The following is a 19,693-nucleotide window of genomic DNA, read 5'->3' on the forward strand; positions in this document are numbered from 1 at the left end:
CAGGTACTCCTGAATCCAGGGCCAGTGCATAATCCACTGTGCCACCTAGCTGCCCCCAAGCTGTAACTTTTTAAAACTAGTATTTTGATGGGAAATTATATAATTTAATCTTTAGGATTTTTTAAAATAATAATAATAATTTTTTTTTAGTGAGGCAATTGGGGTTAAGTGACTTGCCCAGGGTCACACAGCTAGTAAGTGTTAAGTGTCTGAGGCTGGATTTGAACTCAGGTACTCCTGACTCCAAGGCCAGTGCTCTATCCACTGCACCACCTAGCTGCCCCAATCTTTAGGATTTTTGATACTACTATGGTACTTTTTTTTAGATGGGAAAGACATGAAACAAAGCTCTGAACTTTTCCCCCGAAAGTGCTTCCTGTATACTTCTACTGTATACTGTTCCATTCTTGTTAATATTTTTTTAGTGTGGCATATAAATTCATTTCTGAGACTATTAGTGTATAAGGGTATTAGCCCAAAACTGACATCCATTAGGTAGTTGTGTTCATCTTGTTAATTATTTTTCTTGTCCATCTCTGTTCTCTGCTATAACTCCATCTGCTTTCTACTCTGTTGTTGCTATTATCCATATTATCTACTGTTTGCCCATCCCACAACCTCCATCCCACTTTGTTGTTTTCATTTCATGCTCTCACCTCCTTTGTTGCTTCACATTTCCATGACAATGTTCTACCATCTTCTGGGTTTGTTTCATTTTCTCTTTTCTTGTTTTTGAATTTAGGTGCCTACAAATATTACTTAGCTCTTTGTGCTACTCCTAGAGACCCCTTTCTTGTCTAGATAAAACCATTTTATCTTCTTTAATATTCATGCTCTTAATTCTTCTTTATTTTCATGAATCCATAAATTAGGAGTCTTTTGCTTGCTTCAGTTTCATAGCTGTTCTGGATGGTTGAGGATGCTAGATGTTTCAGTTTATTAGTCTGTGGGGAACACCTAAAACAGCAATTCTCATGGGAGTCAGAATAGGAACAAGTGAAAAGTAGTTGTTTTCAGTGTTTCAAATTCTTTGTTCTTTCATAAATTCATGCTACTGCTCATATTTCTTTTTGAATGCTTTCTGTAGGTGCATGATTTCTGTGTGATATCTGAACAACATTGGGGATTCCTTTTTCATTTTTAAGTTCGCATTTACTCACTTGAAAATTTCAGGAGATTACATTTGCTGTATCCATTTGCATTTTGCATATAATGTTCCATATTTCTAATCCATCCATTTCTTAATTATTCTCTTAGTCACTCCTCCCTTCCCTCAGAAAACAGCCAAACATAACTGGTCTCTTTCCTTTATAATTTTAGATTCGACTATGCTTTCCAGTCTTTTATTTGATTGTTCTTGCATTCATTATGTTCTTAGCTTTCTTCTGGTTTGTCATGGAACAATCCTCAGCAATGGATAATCTCCCAATCCACATGTAGGAAAAGTGTGTTACTAGTCTAGTCAAGGTCTCATTCTCATTTCACAGATTTGGGGAAAACCTCTTGTTTTAAATTAAATGTCAGAGTAATGCTTTCCTAGAAAACAAAACCAAAAACCCTATATCGTTTGCTATATCAGATGTCGTCTGACCCAGATAAAAGAAGTAGAATAGATGCCATTTGTGGTCTTGTAGAGAGAGAATGAATCTCTGCGTTAGCTCATTTCTACCCCTGTAAAATTCCCTGTAGTAAAACTCCTAGTAGGTGACTAATGAATACTTTTCTAACTATGGTGAATTCTTTAATTCTGGAGGAAATGAACTAAGGGACAATTTAAAAAAAAATTTTTTTTTACTAAGGGACAATTTAAGCATCCTTTCCACTCAGGAAAAACTTTTGGATGTGGTAGAAACTAGGAGTGGACCAGGTGAATTGATTTGCCTAAGGCTTCTATTTTTTTTTTTTTAATTTCTGGGCCTCTAGAAGATATGTTTGAACTAAATATGTTCTTATTTTCCTATTTTGTGTGTTCTAAGTATATCTAAAAGAACTTACTTTATATTACTGTTCTTGGCTTTGTGCCTCAAACCTTCAAACCCCCAAATGTTTGAATTCGTTCGCTAATTACCAAGTGTGAAGTAAAAAGAATATAGTCAGAAAAGAGATATAGCAGAATTTTCTTTGCCTATATACTTGGTTTATCTCTGTTAGAGTTAAGTTAAGCAAGTATCTTGTCTTATTTGTTCTTTTCCTCTAAAACAGAGGGTGAATCCCAGTTTCTAAGTTGGTATTAGGTTTTTTAAGGGAGAGATGTGATAATCTACAAAGTTGCTTTCCTGCTTTTATCTTGAAGTCAAAGAGCCCCAAATAATTACTGCTTAATTAATTATTACTTAGATGGAAAATCCTGGCAGGATGTCATCTTTCACATTTGATACAGGAGACCCCTTTTTTTCTTTTATATACATATATATATATATATATATATATATATATATATATATATATATATATATAAATTTTTTTTTTTAATTTTGTTTTTTGGTTGGGCAATGAGGGTTAAGTGACTTGCTCAATGTCACATAGCTAGTAAGTGTCAAGTGTCTGAGGCCGGATTTGAACTCAGGTCCTCCTGACTCCAAGGCCAGTGCTCTATCCACTGTGCTACCTAGCTGCCCTGTAGGAGACCCCTTTCAATTTTGCTTCCCCCATAAAATTATTAATGTCTGCCAAACAATTCCTTCTTAGTGAATTGGAACGTGTTGGTCTTGCCAGTTAGCTAGGAGAGAGGACAGAAGGGAGAGAACTAGTAGTGTTGAGGGAGTATTGCTTCCTGTTCATAGTCTACATGATTTGTCCTATTTACAAAACTACTAGAAAGGAGACATGGATTAAAAAAGAAAAAATGAAGTGAAGAAAGATGAATAGCTCTAGCTTAATGATTGGAAGTTTAATGATTGAGTTATGGATAATGGTGTTTAGTTCAGTATTAAAAATAAACACAAGATTTCTTCTATTGTCTTTATGCCTCAAGAAGCTTACTGAGAGTAAAATAAATAAAACGAACATGATTTTCTCTGTGTAAACACAAAATTTTGACTTGTCGTTGGCAGGGGGACAATTACTAGTCCCACATTTGATTTAGCTATATACATATTCTTTTGCTATCTCCAAACTTGATTCACAATAGAGGTAAGGAGGCAGCAGGATATAGTGGGTCTCCATACCTGTCCTTGGAGTTGGAAAGACCTGGGTTTAAGTCCTGCCTCTGACACATCCTGGCTGTGTGACTGTGGACAAGCCACTTAACCCAAGAGTGTCCACAGGCAACTTTGTAAAACGTATAAATGGCAAAAGAAGTATCCATTAGCACTGGCCCTGGATTCAGGAGGACCTGAGTTTAAATCAGACCTTAGACACTTGACACTTACTAGCTGTGTGAACCCTGGGCAAGTCACTCAGCCCTCATTGCCTCACACAAAAAAGAAGTGTCTATTGGTAGAGCAGATTCCTCACCAAAAGTTCCCTATTTTGCACCAGTGAAAACTAAGTTCATGTCCAATAAGATAAGGACCATGAATTTATTAGTTTATTCACTTACATATTTATCTGTCTGTTTATTCATTTACTTCATTCATTCATTCATTCAGTGAGGCAATTGGGGTTAAGTGACTTGCTCAGGGTCACATACCTAGTAAGTGTCAAGTGTCCGAGGTCAGATTTCAACTCAGGTCCTCCTGACTCCAGGGCTGGTGCTTTATCCACTGTGCCACCTAGCTGCCCCTTCTTAATTTAATAATAAATAGGCTCTAATGAGAGGGAATTTTTAAGTTTAGGAAGTAGTTAGAAAAATAAATTATATTGGCCCCAATAGCATGATAAAATTTAATAGGAATAAAAAGTCTTAAATATAGTAGTTTTTTGTTTTTTAAATAAAATATGCCAGGTATAGGATGGATAAGGCCTTGGTAATGTGAATTGATATAAAAAAGACTGGTTTTAAGTTGGTTACAGGGTTAGTATAAGTTAGCAGTGTGATGTGAATGCTGCCATAAATAGAGATGTAGTGTTTAAATTAAGTCCCAATGGCCAAATTAAATCTGGATTATTCTAGGCAGTTTGGGTCACACATTTTTAAAGAGGGACACTAACATGTCCCATACTCTTGTCTAGAGTAGGTCTTCTAGAATGGTGAGAGCAACGGTAACTGAATCATAGGGGTAATGTTCCAAACTAGGAATGTTTTGATGTAAAAAAAAGATTAAGAGAAGACTATTTGGTACAATTCAAAGGCATACATAATAGGTAGAGTACAGTGTGGGGAAAGGTACAGGAATAACACTTTTTAAAATAATGGAGCTTATGGTCATATGAGGGAAAATACAGCTCACAGAAATTAATAAAATAAAAATTGTCCTCATACTTTAAAAAAAGGTTGTCGTGTGAAAAAGAGAGTGGACTTCTAGGTTGCTTCAAATGGTATAATTAGGACCAATAAACAAAAATTACAAGGGCTGATTTTGAATCCAAATGAGGAAAAACTGAAGAAATACAATTTAGGAAGCTAAGCGCTACCCTACAGCTGATATCCTTTCAAAAGATTTTTTTCTTGTCAAAGGCCTTCATCGTCTTAAGAGAATATGAATAATATCCTTGGAGACTTTGGGGTCAGTTTTCACAAAATCTATTTCCTCTACTTCAATAGGGACAAGGGTAGTGTTAAGCAGATTTACCAAGGAATTAATAAGGGGAAAATTTACATAAAATTTAATAGTATACACATTTAAAAAAAGATTTCAAAATTAAAATCCTTTTTTCATCAATATTTCTTTATCATTTTTATTTCCATATACATTCCTCCCCCCTCTTTCTCACTAAACCATCCCTATTACAAAAATTTTAAAAGTAAAGGGAAAAGGTTTGAGGAAACCTTACCAATATCATCTATTGCAACCATATATACAATATGTTATTCTCTCCACCTCTTCAAAGGTTAATGGGAGATATTATCTGAGGCAAAGCTTGGTCATTAAAATTGAATATCATTCAATTTAATTTTTATCCTTTCAATTGACTTTATAATCATATATATTTTCCTGGTTCTGCTTATTTCACTTGGTATCAGTTTATATATCTCTGTGTCCATCTGAATTCTTACTATTTATTGTTTGTTCATGGTACAAAAATGTCTTACATTCTGTACATTTGTTCAGCAATTACACAATTCATGAGTATTTATTTTGTTTCCAGTTTTTTGATACCACAATGAAAGCATTTCTATGAATATTTCATTCTGTTTTTAATTGCCCTTGTAAATTGCTATTTCCTCATAGCTCTATGCCAACTAGGATCTCTAAATCAAAGAAGTTTTATATTTTGGTGGGTGTTTTTGTTGTTTTTTTTGCTGGGCAATGAGGGTTAAGTGACTTGGTCACACAGCTAGTACATGCCAAGTGTCTGAGGTGAAATTTGAACTTGGGTCCTCCTGAATCTAGGGCCAGTTCTTTATCCACTGGGCCACCTAGCTGCCCCTGGTTCCTTTTTTTAAATGTAATTTCAAATTGCCTTCCAGAATGGTAGGACCAATTCAGAATTCCATCAGCAGCTTATAAATGTGCCCATTTGAGGTCCTTCCAACAGGGACTACTTTTTTTTGTCTTTTTTGTGAAATTGCCAGATGCAATCACACGTTTTCAAGATGGCAATAAAAACACAGTTTTCTCTTAATAGGGAAAAGTTATATAATCCAAAGAACTTTCCAGCAATAAAAGTGGCCTCTTTTAGAAGGGAGTGAGTTCTTTTCTAGAAATATTCAAACATCTTTAGGGCTGTTCTGGAGGGAACTCCTATATTGTATGATAAGCTGGATGAGAAGACTATTTAAGGTTTCCTTCAATTCTCAGATTCTCTGATGCTAAGATATTCTTCCATTTATTCCTTTCCCCCCAGCATTTACATTTTTATTGATATTTTTTGTATTTATGTGACTGAACTTTTCTACTTTATTTTCTAATTGTTAATCTCTCAGAGAGCCATCCTTTATAACAGAATAAAAAAGCAAGTTACCCCGCACATTAACCAGATCCAACATTATGTGCAGTGTTTCACCATAATAGGTCCCCCATGTCTCTAAAGAATCAGCGGGAAAGGGTGCACTCTCATGTCTCTTCTATGAAGCCAAGCTTGTTCATTCTAATTTCGCATCGTTTAGAGGAAGTTCTGCACTGGGTGCAGAGTTTCAGTCATCAAGCCTATCATTTGTTGCTGACGAGGTTTTTTCCCCCTGTTAAAATTGTTGTCATAGTGAATGGTGTTTCTCTCATTTTGCTCCCTACTTCACTTTGCATCAGTTAATATAATGTAAATCTTCCCATTCTTTTCCATATTCATCATTGTCAGTCCTCATCATCAACAACATCATAGCTAATATGAAGTCTTTTTAAATTCACAAAGAATTTTACAAATGTCGATTCATTTTATCTAACAACCCTGGGAGGTAGGTGCTCTTATATAAGGAAACTGAGGCTGAGAGAGGTGAAGTGATTTGCCTGGGTTAACAAGTAGTATATGTCTGAGACTGGATTTGACCTCAGGTCTTCCTGATTTCAGGGCTGGTGTTCTATGGCCACCCAGCTTCTTCCATAGTTTTTTATGGTGGCATATTACATACATCCACATAGCACAATTTCTTTAATCATTCCCCAAACACTGGGTGGACATAGGCTTTATTTCCTTTTGTTACTACAAAAAATATCATTATAAATATTTTGCTATATAGGGATCAGTTTTCTTTTCCCATTTCTTTAATCTCCTTGATATCAATGGCTAGTAATGTGATCTGTGGATCAGAGGGCACAGACATTTTAATCCCTTTCTTAGCACAATTTCAGAATGTTTTCCAGAATGGTTGGGCCAGCTCCATCAACTGTGTAGTTTGGCTTTTTACAACTCTGTCACCATTGATTTTTCTTATCTTTTGTTTCTCTTTGCCAGTTGGCTGGTTGTAAGATAAAAAATTCATAATTGTTTTGATGTGCATTTCTTTGAATATTAGTCATTTGGAGCAGTCTTGTCATATTAAGAGAATACAATTCTTTTGGAAACTGTTCACATCCTTTGAACACATCCATTTTTATCATTTATTCTTAATTGATACAAAATTAATAAGACTTGGCCCATAATTTATATGATACTTGGTATAAATTCTGTTCTTAAAATAAACTTGAACAAAGACCAAGTAATGGCCTCACCTGTGATGTGACAGCTAGGTGGCACAGTGGATAGAGTGCCAGGCCCTGAATCAGGAAGACTCATCTTCCTGAGTTCAGATCTGGCCTAAGATTGCTTACTAGCTGTGTGACCCTGGGCAAGTCACTTAACCCTGTTTGACTCAATTGAACACAAATTCTTACCATTTTGGTAATAAAAATATCTGAAAAAAAATCCTCAAATATTAATCATCTATGTGCCAGGAGACTAGCAATAGAGACACAAATAAAGCAATAGTCTTTGCCTTCAAGGAACCTAAATGTAATGCAAACTCTTTTGTATGAAATTAGGACTCTAAGATACAAGATAACATCTTGTATTTTTATATACTAGAAAAATACAAAAGAATGCAAATCATGGTGGTTAGAGTCAATTTGCTATTTTGGGATAGTAGCACATTAGAAGCAAATAGGCTACTTGAGTGAAAACCACATGTTAAGAGAACAGACCTGAATTGTGTTTTCCTTTATTCCTGGAGGAACTATATATGAAACGGACTAGAATTTGCAGAGAAAAGCAAGGTGAACTTCTGAGAATAGTGAAAGTGATAGCATTTTTCAAGAATTCAGTGCATACATCCCTTGTTCTCTATTCTGTTTGTTTAAAGTGGTGTTTAACTTATTGCTCATTTGTTGGTATGTCTGGCGTTTTATTTTGTTCGTATTCTGACAAGTTTTATCGGAAGAGTACTCTGGTTCACTTTTTTATTCATTGTTGCATTCTGCAAACTCTAGTTTTAGATAGTTGCCTACAACAACACTAAAATTTGCCCAGAGTCCCACAGCCACTGTGTATCAGAGGTGGGGCTTGAGCCTAGGTTTTCTTAGCTTTGGGTTCTGCTCTTTGTGCTGTATCTGTGTTATACAATGTCAGGGCTTGTTATTTAACAAGTCTTCATTTTGTGCCAGCAAGTCTGCTAGGCACTTATGATAGATGTTGGGCACAGGGTGTGGGGGTTGAGAGTAGAAAAACCATACCATCCTTTTCTTAAGGATCTTACAGTCTAATGAACAGGGATGGATAAAGATATATCTATATCTATACATCTATATCTCCATGTAGTGAATTTTATTTATATATATTGAATTATACACACATACACATATAAAATTCACTATGATGTCAGGTGAACTAAGTATTAGTGGAGAAATCACTTCAGCTGAAGGATTTAAGCTTAGTTCTCCAGTAGGAGGAGGTTGGAGTGGGAGATTGAGAGGACGGATTTCTGCTGATTAAAAAAAATTGTGTGTGTGTGTGGACTTTAAAAATGAAAGAATTAAGGACAGCTTCATAATGATAGTAACAAGTTAGCAAGAGAAAGATTTCAGTGGACAGATGTTGTGAGAATCCTTTTTTGCCTTGAATGGGGAGGGGTAGTTGAGGAATTTGTGTTTTATCTTAGAATAGGGCAAGTGAAAGGGCCTTGAAGGTTTTTGAGTGGAAAAGTGATAAGCCCCATGACAGTGATTTTGGCAGTGAGATGAAGGATACCTTGAAGAGACCCTGAACCCAAAAGATCAACTATAAAAGGTCACTGCAGTGGTTTAGGAGTTCAGGTAGCCATGTCATTAGGTTGTGATAAGATTTTTATCAAGTACAGGTGTTGTGGGGTCAAGGCATCAAAGCAACTGAAATAACTCAAAGGTAACAATAGGTGTTGAAGTAGATGGTCTCTTAGGGCTGTTCTAACACCTAAGATTCTGTAATTCTGTATTAACAGTGACTCATTCTGAATAAGCAGCTATGTCATTGTGTGACACTGGCGTTTATTTTTGCTTTAATATTATATTCTAAAATGTGTGTTATAAACCAAATAACCACTGTCATATGTCCTTTTCCAATCTTAGGTTAAACTGGACTTTTGAGAGTAGTTTGGTAGCAACCTTTCTTGTAAGGTTCCTATTTCTTTGTCGTGGTTGTCTGTCTCCTTGTCCCAGTTCTGACACCAACTAGCTTTGTGCCCTGCCCTTGGACAAGTCACTTGACTGTTCTAGGCCTTTTATTTTTTTCATCTCTAAAATAAAAGTATTAGATTAGTTGATCTCCATGATCTCTTCAATTCTAAATCCTATGGCTGCCTCTTACATAAGTTAAGCCTTTCCTGATCCCCCAGTAAAACTCCTTTTATTTTCTGTATATATTTTCTATTTATGTACATGTTATATGTCCCCCACCCTTAATAGAATAGAAACTACTTGAAGGACAGGGATCATTATATTTTGGTATTTTTATGACCTGTGCAGATAGCGTAGTACTCAGCACATAGAAGGTACTTAATAAATGTTTATTATATTGGATAAATGATCCTATGAATCTCAGACAACTTGGCAGATATAGTAAAACTTAAACATTCATGTTAATGGATGGAACTAAATGTATAAGTAATCTAAAATTAACTTACTACTTTGGAACATACTGTGTTTTTTCTTTTGGGCACAGTGCCTTGAACATCATTGGTACTTAATAAATGCTTGTTGAATGAATGACATTGAGCCAGTTTGTTTTTCTTTATGTATAAATTAAGCGGTAGGCAAATGTGGAAATGAAATCACAATGAATGTGGAAATTGACCATAAGAACATAATGTTTTATTCTTTGGGATTCAAGACCACTTATTCTATCATCCAAATAATTGACAAAAATAATAATGCATTTGGTTATTTGTTAATAGTGTCAAATTTGGTTGAGTGACTGGCATTACTAGTAGTTACAGTCCAGTTCAAAATAACCAGGGCAAAATGTGCATCACTGGCAAAAATGTCAAATAGAATTAAATGGAACATTTATATTATAAAGTTCAATTTGGACAATTTAGATATTCTAAGCAGGGATTTAAAATAACTTTTCTAATATAAGATTGTCAGACATTGACAATGTCAAATCAGCATGGTAGAAGTTGTAGTGGATAACAAAGCTAAAACTGAAATGATAATGGAGTGTTCATTGGAAAAATAGGACACATATTAAAAAGATAACTCATTGTTGAAATGCATTTAGAGCTAGTTGACTCATAGTCTAAATCCACTTTACAATTTTGGGTGCAACAATAGAAACTTCATAGAGAAGAGGAGTTTGAATCCAGTCTCAAGGTTCTACTATTGTTGGAAAATAAGGAATTGGAGAAGGAATGTTGAAGATGGGGAATTAAATGTAATTCAAGTTTGAGTTGATTTTGAGTTGATTTCCTGTTTATAAAAGTAAATCCCTATTTCCACATTTCCTAGCAATCCCAATTTGATAGCAAAAGACTGAATTGAAAGGCCTTTAATGGTCTTTTTAAAGCTCTAAATACACTGAATGAGTCTAACTACATATAGAAAATGTTGCTAAAAATGAGACTAGAAGTGATTTGCCACTGAAGTTGTTGCTTGTGCAAGTTAAAACTAAGTTGTGGGTACTGTATGTAAAAATTAACAGATGAAGTATTTTGAGATGAGATCTTTTTCCTGCTATTGCTTAAGTTCATTGCACTTTCTTCAACTTTTGCCTTTCCTGACATCTACTTTGGGGCTGAAGCTGAGAAAACCATTATAAGATTTTGCTCAAAAGAAAAGATTTCTTTAAAAAAAAAAAGAAAAGAAAATAGGCTTGTATTTTTTTGCAATCCATAATAAGCGAAGAAAACCCTGACAGATAATTTAGTTTGACTGTTAAATATGTTTTTGAGACAAGGCAAGGACAAATTATTTTAACCCTCCTTTGCAGTTACTGCTGTAATGGAATGTTCCAAATGCTGTTTTAGTGCTTCTTTGAATACGAAGATTCAGCAACATAAGGTAATGTCATTTTTTGTGGGTGTGGGAAAAGTCATAGTGTTTTTTGCTAGTGGAGTGATTTGATTGGCTAGTATTTCTTTAATTTAGGATAATAGACATTAATTGTTATGGAACAATTTTCATTTTTGTCACTTGGAAACATTTTGATTATGGACAGGGATAATGACTGAGGATAGAATTGGAAGTATCTTGGTGTGGTTACGTTTTACAGGTGTATGTCAGCTTCACAGGGTCTCTGTTACTTAGCTTAAATCTGGTATTTTAGTATCAAAATAGCCAGACATAGTTTTTTTTTTCTTAGTAAGACTAGGTATCATTGGATCTGCTGTGAAAGACATTTTCTTTAGCAACTGAAGAAAATGGGGAATACTGACAACTCGTGAATGATAAGGCTAAATTTTTGAATGTGTTGCTGAAATTCTAAATTAAATCTTTGTAGATTTAGCTCTATGAAGGCAGGGACTGGTTTTGGTTTTTGTGTTTGTGTTTGTGTTTGTTTTGTTTTCTTTTCTGTCTTTATATCCCTAGCATCTTGTGTAGTACCTTGCACAGAGTAGATAACTTTCTTCTTCTAAAAATACCCTTTGGATGGAATTTTTTGATTGCACCAAGAAAATTTGTTATTAAAAGGAGTCCTATTTTTTTTTAAGGCAGAAACAACACTCCCCTAACCCCATTCCCTTACTTTTTTGTGATTAGCATTTTTAGATATATCTGTGAAACTTGTATAACTGGCACTGCATTGAAACTACTTTATTTTTATGCAGTCCTTTCCTCTTAAGTTCAAAACCCCCTAAACTTCATGGTAATACTGTAAGTCCTATGGAAAGGCAAAGGGCAAGTTTGATCAAGTCCAGAGAGGAGTTCAGAAGAAGTCTCTAGACCTCAGTTTTCTACCCACCAAATTGTATTGTGTTATGTGACTGGGCCGTTTCTGTACAGCTTAGCATATGGGGGGAGGCTTGGGCAAATTTTAGGCTAAAACCCTTCTATTAATGACATGGGTTATTTGGTCATTATCATAAGGATTTCACTTTTAATTGTTAGTAAAATTATAATTTCACTGTCTACTGACCTTTGTGCAAACCTTTTCTATATTCAGAGATGTCTAGTTTTAAATACTATTACTTGAATTCTCATTAATAGTAATATGAACCCTTGTTTTCAGTTATAACTCATAGCATCTCAAAATGAAAGAAGCAAAAGTGGTCATTTTTAAGTATCCTTGTTCATAAAGCTATAGTTGTTCTACATAAAATTATAATATTTGAATTAGGTTTTAAATTTTCTAAAATACTTGGAAACTCTCTGAAAGATGAAAAGGCTTTCATTCTGAATTATACTTGATCAGTGGATAACTCTGGTTTTACTGAAATTTGTGTATATTAGAAATAATGGATTTAGTATTGAAGATATTTGTCTCAATATAAAGTAATAATGAAAAATAGAAATGCCATTAATGGTATTATAACATTTGAGATTTATAATAAACATTCATGAGTTTAATATCTCCTAGAATTTCATTTTGAATTAGCATTGGTCATGGTATACTTTGATCTTAAGTGACTGTTTAATAAGTGAAATGCTAAATTTTATTGGTAGGCTGGTTGTACAAACAGCATGTGCATTGAAGTCATTCAAGGATCTGCAATTTTGTTAGTGTGGTGTACTTCCTTCATCAATGAAGCTCATGACCCAACATTTATATCTTACCAGACAATCTTTGAGAAATGCTTGCTATCTTCTCAAAATTCATGTCTTTGTAGGTTCCTTTTGGAATTTAATTAGGCTGGTCATGGATACTTAGCATACAGTCCAGCACCAGACCTGTCCAGTTTGGTAAAGTTGGCCAGAGTTTACAGCCTGCTGGCATAGCTTTGGAGAAGCCATGATTACCTTCACACTAGCATCACACAAGATGAATTTCAGTGTAGGAAATGCTTGGAAATACTGAAATCCTAATTTATATATTTTCTCTTCAATGGGTAAGGCAAAGTATTAACCCAACTCAGTAAATTAGATAGCTTAAAAAAACCCCTTATGATTAAGAAAATACTTAGGGGTAGCTAAGTGGCGCAATGGATAAAGCACCGACCCTGGATTCAGGAGGACCTGAGTTCAAATATGGCCTTAAGACACTTGACGCAACTAGCTGTGTGACCTTGGGCAAGTCACTTAACCTTCATTTGGGCCCCCCCCCCATATATATATGTATATGTGTGTGTATATATATTAAAAAAATTTTTTTTTAAAGAAAAAAGGGGAAATAACTGGTAGTGGAAAACAGAGAGTTTCAGGATTTTAAGCTATTGTTGTTGCATAGCCATTTGTACTATTTTATTGCTGGCCAAAACGTTTATGTTATTGAATACCTGTAAAAAATCCTTAAAGTTATGAATTATTCAGTAAATATATCAGTACTCAATATGGGATAGATTTAAAAGTTACAGGCAAAGAAATACTGAGGCCAGCTGACTGAGAGGAATAACGTAAGAATATTCAAGGGAAGGAGAAAAGATACAAGGTCAATCAACTGGTATTCAAGGCTGTTAGCTGTTATTTGAGGGCCCTACCTAGAACCACACATAGCTTTTGGAAAAACTTGGAGGTCTTTCAAGCAAATCTGTATGCTTAAAGGACTTTGTTAAAATCTTGGAACTGCTTAGAATTTGACTTAGGTGAAGATGTGACTGTTGCCCTCCAAAGATGGTTAGTATAAGGAATTGATATTTCAAACTAAACCAATAATATCCAAACGTTTATACACACACACACACACACACACACACACACACACACACACACACACACACACACACACACACACTTTTTGTTATCTGCTAACGGGTAGTATTTTGTAACCTGTGAGCAATATGATTTTCTTTGGAAAGTCAAAAAGGTTTCAATTTTAAATTGCTATAGTGTAGCTAGTTTTTAGAAGTCTAACTTACTAGGTTTTAAGAAGTCAGAAGTTTGCTAAATATCGATTTTTTAAAGTATTTTAAAACATACTACTACATCTTGACTTTTAAATACTAATTATTTCCCTGTATAACTAATAGTACTTTTACAAGGAGAAGTCTGATCAACAAATATTTGTTGAGTTACCTGCTATTTCTAGGTGCTGGGGAGCCAAAGACAAAAATAAAAATGAAACAGTTCCTGCATTCAAGAAGTTCAAAATTAGAAAGATATTTCGAGTTTTGATTGATGTCCTATAATAACATCCTTGACGGCTATAGAAAATTACCTTATAAGTGATAATCTAATATCAACCGTATTTTCTGTGTGATAGGCTGAAAATAACATTAGAATCAGGAGACCTGGCCGTGACACTTAACTAGTTGACACTTCTTACCTGGGTCAAATCACCTAATCCTTCTCGAAGCCTCAGTTTGTTGATCTGTGAATTGAAGGGATTTTACTAGATACTTGAAGTCTCTAAATTCTATTATTGCTCTAAGTGGAAAATATATCTCATATCTGATTTTTGTTGTTGTTGGTTTTTTTTTTTTAAAAAAACATGGCATTATCCAGTGAATAAGTTCTATAGTAGGTGGAAAAGGAAAACTTTTTAACTTCTTTCTTCTGTTTGACTAGACACCAAATAGTAATGTTACTGCTCAACTTTGTTTACTCTTATGTTTCAAACATCCTTGTCAGCCTTGCTGGGGGAAAAAAGCCAGCCAACTTTCAGACCAGTTCCAAGCCATATCACATTCTGTTTCAAACCCTGGGACCCCTTTTCAGCAGTTCAGATCTCCTCCCCCTACAAATCAAGAGATGAGAAAAGGAAAGATTTAGGGAAGCAGAGGGGTGGTGTGTATGTGTGCACACATGGTATGTACATATGTGTGTGCATGAGTACTTGTGTGTTGGGGGCACCTTCTTGATAATAAGTGCCAGTTTAATTTAAAATTTCTTTTCCTTTATTTAAAATACCACTTTTGACTTGCTATAGATTGGGGAACCTTTTTGTTCTTCCAGCTGAGATTTTGGTTTCTGTCAGTGTGCATACTATGCTGAAATTCCAAATCATGTATTTTGGACATAGAGAATGAGGTGATGACTGAATTTGATAAACTCAGAAGTTGGCTTATGTGGGGATTTAGCATGTATGTGGTTACAGTAATGACTTTATTCAATAAAAGGTCACACAGAGAATCATAATAATCACTCTCACGAATAAATATTAGGAGGCTGAAGACGTCTAGTTAGTATTGTCAGCCATAGTCTTATTTTAACATTGTTACTTCCTTGAAATTTGATATCATTTGAATTTAGCCTGTGAATCTGTAGTTTTTCAAACTGAACGGCTGATATATTTTAAACCAGTAAAATCATATAAAATCTTTTAGGTCAAGGACTGCTAAGTTTTTTGTCTTTCTATCCTCAGCACCTTGTACATAGTAGAACTTAATATATGTTTCCTGAATTAAAGGCCATGAACATTCTGATCTTTTGGGATTCTATACATTTGGGATTCACCATCATGTGTGAAAATACAGATTTTATAAGCATATATCTTAAGGTTTAAAAATTAATAATGTGCACATCATTTGAATAGCTTTGGGTAGGAAATAACATTCATTTGTTTAGACTTACATCTAATTGTTTAAGACAATTAGACTTAAGACTAAATCTATACCAGACAGACTTGTTTTCACACCAAAACAAAACTTCATAGTTCAGCCTAGGTCTGGGTCTAGGTAAAAGTTTGAAGTATAGGAAGAAAAACTTAAGTGCTTTGAAATTCCTTTCATTCATCTCCCCCAACTTATTAATAATTAATATCTAATGTATTAAGGCAATTAATGTATTGCCCTTCAAGTATTGTCACAAAGTATATTAAGATTCTAAAGTCTCTTGAAATACTTATTTTTTCTTTTAGTTAGTGTTGTGGGATTTTAATTTAGTTGTAATTGGTAAAGAGAATGAAATTTTGGAAAAAATCAGTGGAGGAGAGGACTTAGGTATTTCATAGTGTTTAGTTTTTTCCCCTCTTATTGCACAAGGATTTGAGTGTATGGTTCTTATGCAGCAAGTTATACTGATTTAGTTACAGCTTAAAGTTTTAAGACCTTTCAATTTATTAAAAAAAATCGAGCTTTCAGTTGGTTGTTTTATTTGTTCTGTCTGATCTGCAATCATTATTGTTCCCCTGTGAGAAAAAACAAAACTGCTTGGATAATTCAGCTGGAGAAGATGTAGGTGAGGGGTGAGTTATTTCTGATCTTAAAGATTATGAAGAGATGGTGACTGGAATGTTTTGCTGTCCATAGAATGAAGTGAATTTAAAAGCATTTAAATTAGAGGTTTTCATTTCTCTGAGAAGAATTGCCAGACATTAATTAAAAAATTGAAAGTAAGGTACCAAAGCAGGTTACATAGGGCTCTTAGACTCCAGAAATTTTTATTCTACTAAAAACTGATTAGGGATCCCCTATAGATAAGGGAATAGGTGGGATGCAGAATTGAATAAACTCTGCCTTACAGGTTCATGATTTTAATACTTTTTGACAAATTGGGCCATAAGTGCAAAATTTTAAAATATTTAAACAGGAATGTCCATGGTTAGCGATTGTAAGTGAGTTTTAAAGGATTTGTGGGATGGACTATAATTATAGGCTATCTGTCAATTTTATTCATCGGATTCCAAAAGTTTTTTAAATGAAGGGAAGTAAAGTTCCCAGGGGAAAAACAATTAATTCTCCTACTTTTCTGTTTATAAAATACTAATTTTATAGATTAAAAGACATAAAGAAATAAAAACAAATTTAAGGTTTGACTCTACTAGGTTTTAGTTTGCTTTTATTTTTAAATTTCAATTTCAGAAAATTCTATATTTACTGACATTTGTATTTTGGGGGTGAGGGGGAGAAATATAATGCAGATATAATCCCATTGTAATAAATACTGTTTGCAGTCACCAATATGTGCCCCAAAATAGCAGTTTTTATGGCTTTCTGTTATTCCTAGGGGGTGATAGAATTTGTTTTGAAAGAGAATCTTAGACCATATATATGGTCATTGTACTACATACATACATACATGCATGTGTACATACACACATGCATACAATCATATACACATACAAAATATTCCCGAATGATTCTAATCATGACTAGACATACAGAGCATTAGCCTTGAAAGGGACCTCCTTCTTATAAATGAAGAAACTAAGGCTAGAAAGATTCACATGTCCAAGTCATGTTCCTAGTTATGTCAGATTTGGGAATAGAAACAACACCTGACTGGCTGCCTTTTTTTCCTATACTGGGGTGCCTTCAAGGGATTGGGAGTTTAGTGGGTTTTGATCTAGTTATAAATAACAGGAAGAAGTTAAACACAAGAATTTAAGGGGTGTTGGCACAATTCCTTCCACTTTTATTTGTACTGATTTTAAGGCACTTTTCACTCTCAACTACAGAGAAGTGAGGCACTTACTGGTGGTTTTTTGTTTTTGTTTTTGTTGTTTTTAATTTCTAGTACCTGTAGACTAGAAATTAATTTCTGAAAATGTCAAGAATAACATTTGGGTGTGGAATCTTACCTAATATCAAAATCAAATGACCTCTTAAGTTTAGTGATCAGCTTATATACTTCCATCACAATGTTGGATATAAGTTCGAGAAAAGATGAACCTTTAAGCATTATTTAGTAGTAATGTCGGGTTTGTTTTTTTATTAATTGTTCCTTATATTTTCTTTTCTTAAAGTAAAAAATCTAAAGGAAAATATAGTGTATATGTCTCTGCTACAGGGAATGAGAAATTTGAAATAATCTCAATGCTAGAGCTTTTAGGTAGAATCACAACTGGAGCGGGGCAGGGGGTGGGGGGGAGGGTTTGTCCTGCTAGGGATCTTAAAATGTAACTCATAGTATTATAAGGCGTCAGACCCTTAGTTATGAATTTAGATCACCGTTAAGTAGTCTTTGGCCTATTTGTTTACAGATTTGTTTATTTTTCTAGGTACGGGCTCACCAGCTAGTTTTACCACCTTGTGATGTAGTGATCAAAGCTGTTGCGCTACTTCGTAATATCAGGATACCACTGATTTGGATGCCATAGCTAAAGATGTTTTTCAGCATTCACAGGTAAAACATAGCTCCAACAAGCTTTGCCCTGGGCATCTGCTAGGTTTTGATAGTCTAACTGGAATATCTATTTGGTTCAGTTCTTGAGTAGTCTTGCCATATTATTATTTTGTTTTGGGGGGAGGGGAAGAGAGCCAGAGAGAGAGAGAGATTGATTGATATTTTATACTCGATAAACTCAGGTATATATTGGAAAAGACAAGTAAGTAATAAATGGCAGAATAATGATTTTTAATCTACTGTCCTTTCCACCATAAGTATATAAGAAAATTACTTATTAGATCCTTATCATATGATCCCCCCAGGCAAGCTCTGGAGAAAATGGGAGGGATTGAGTATTGTGTGTCTGTTCAAATAGTTATGCTCATCGTCCCCCACTCCCACCCCCTCCCCCCAAGTAAGAACTGAACTGAAATAGGTTGGCACCAGAATGGTGAATTTTGGTAGTATAACAGATTCTATCCAATCCCACCCCCAAACTCCAAACACTTGGCAAATAGTCCATTGATAAAACTTGCATTGAGCCCCATGTGTCAGATGGGGAAAGGAAATGACTCAAGCATTTAAGTGGTTGTACAAGTTGATATAGAACCTATATTGCTTGAAAATTAGTGCTAGATAGTGTTCTTCCTAAATATCTTGCTTTTTCTAAATAATTTAGAATATTTTCAACTTCTAAGTCAACATTAAAAAAATAAAACTTTAGAAGTACAAGAGGGTTTTATTTTTAAAATATACTGATTAAAAAATATTGGGTGTTGGAGAGATGTGGGAAAGATGGGATGAAAATCCATTGTTTGGTGAGTTGGAGTTATGAAAGATCCAACCATTCTGGAGAGCAATTTGGAACTATGCCCATAGGCTATAGAACCGTGCATACCCTTTGATCCAGCAATACTACTGCTACGTTTATATCCCAAAGATATCCCCCCAAAAGAGACAAAGTTCCATTATACAAAAATATTTATAGCAGCTCTTTTTTGTGGTAGCTAAGAATTGGAAATCAAAGGAATGTCCATCAATTGGGGATGGCTAAACAAGCTGTCTTATATGATGTGAGGGAATATTATTGTGCCATAAGAAATGACAATTAGATGATTTCAGATGGCCTGGAAAGATTTGTATGAACTGACTGATATATGGTTGAAATGAGCAGAACCAAGAGAATGTTGTGCACAGAGACAGCAATATTGGTTTGATAAGAATTGTGAATGACAACTATTTTCAGCAATACAATGATCCAAGACAACCCCATAGGACTAATGATTGAAGCATGCTATTTTTCACTCTTTTCATTTTTTCTTTATTCAAGTTTTCTTATACAAAATGATTATATGTGTAATGTTTTACATAATCACATATGTATACTTAAGGGGAGGGAAGGAAGAAGGGATAAAATTTGGAATCCAATACTATAAAGGATGGATGGATGGATGTTTTCATCTGGGGAAAAAATGTACCTGATTAGAGTTATAATAGTTTTACAAAAGATTTCTTTATATTTCTATTTCAGTCTAGAACAATGACAAAGTTACTCGATTTAAGAGAGCAGTTGGATATTATTCAGCAACTAGTAAACCTATGCCATTTCATCCACACATTACTTAGGT

The 19,693-nt window shown here is 34.5% G+C and overlaps 1 protein-coding gene across 1 annotated transcript in view; it reads left to right on the forward strand.

The window, feature by feature from the left end:
• The window catches only part of FAM120A (family with sequence similarity 120A), a 156,247-nt gene that overhangs the window by 39,091 nt on the left and 97,463 nt on the right, over positions 1–19,693 (forward strand). The window contains 4 exon segments of the mRNA XM_043984196.1: positions 17,959–18,025; positions 18,028–18,083; positions 19,602–19,677; positions 19,680–19,691. Coding sequence (XP_043840131.1) covers positions 17,959–18,025; positions 18,028–18,083; positions 19,602–19,677; positions 19,680–19,691 — 211 coding nt within the window.

This window comes from Dromiciops gliroides, chromosome 1 (genome assembly GCF_019393635.1).
Source record: "Dromiciops gliroides isolate mDroGli1 chromosome 1, mDroGli1.pri, whole genome shotgun sequence".
NCBI lineage: Eukaryota > Metazoa > Chordata > Mammalia > Microbiotheria > Microbiotheriidae > Dromiciops > Dromiciops gliroides.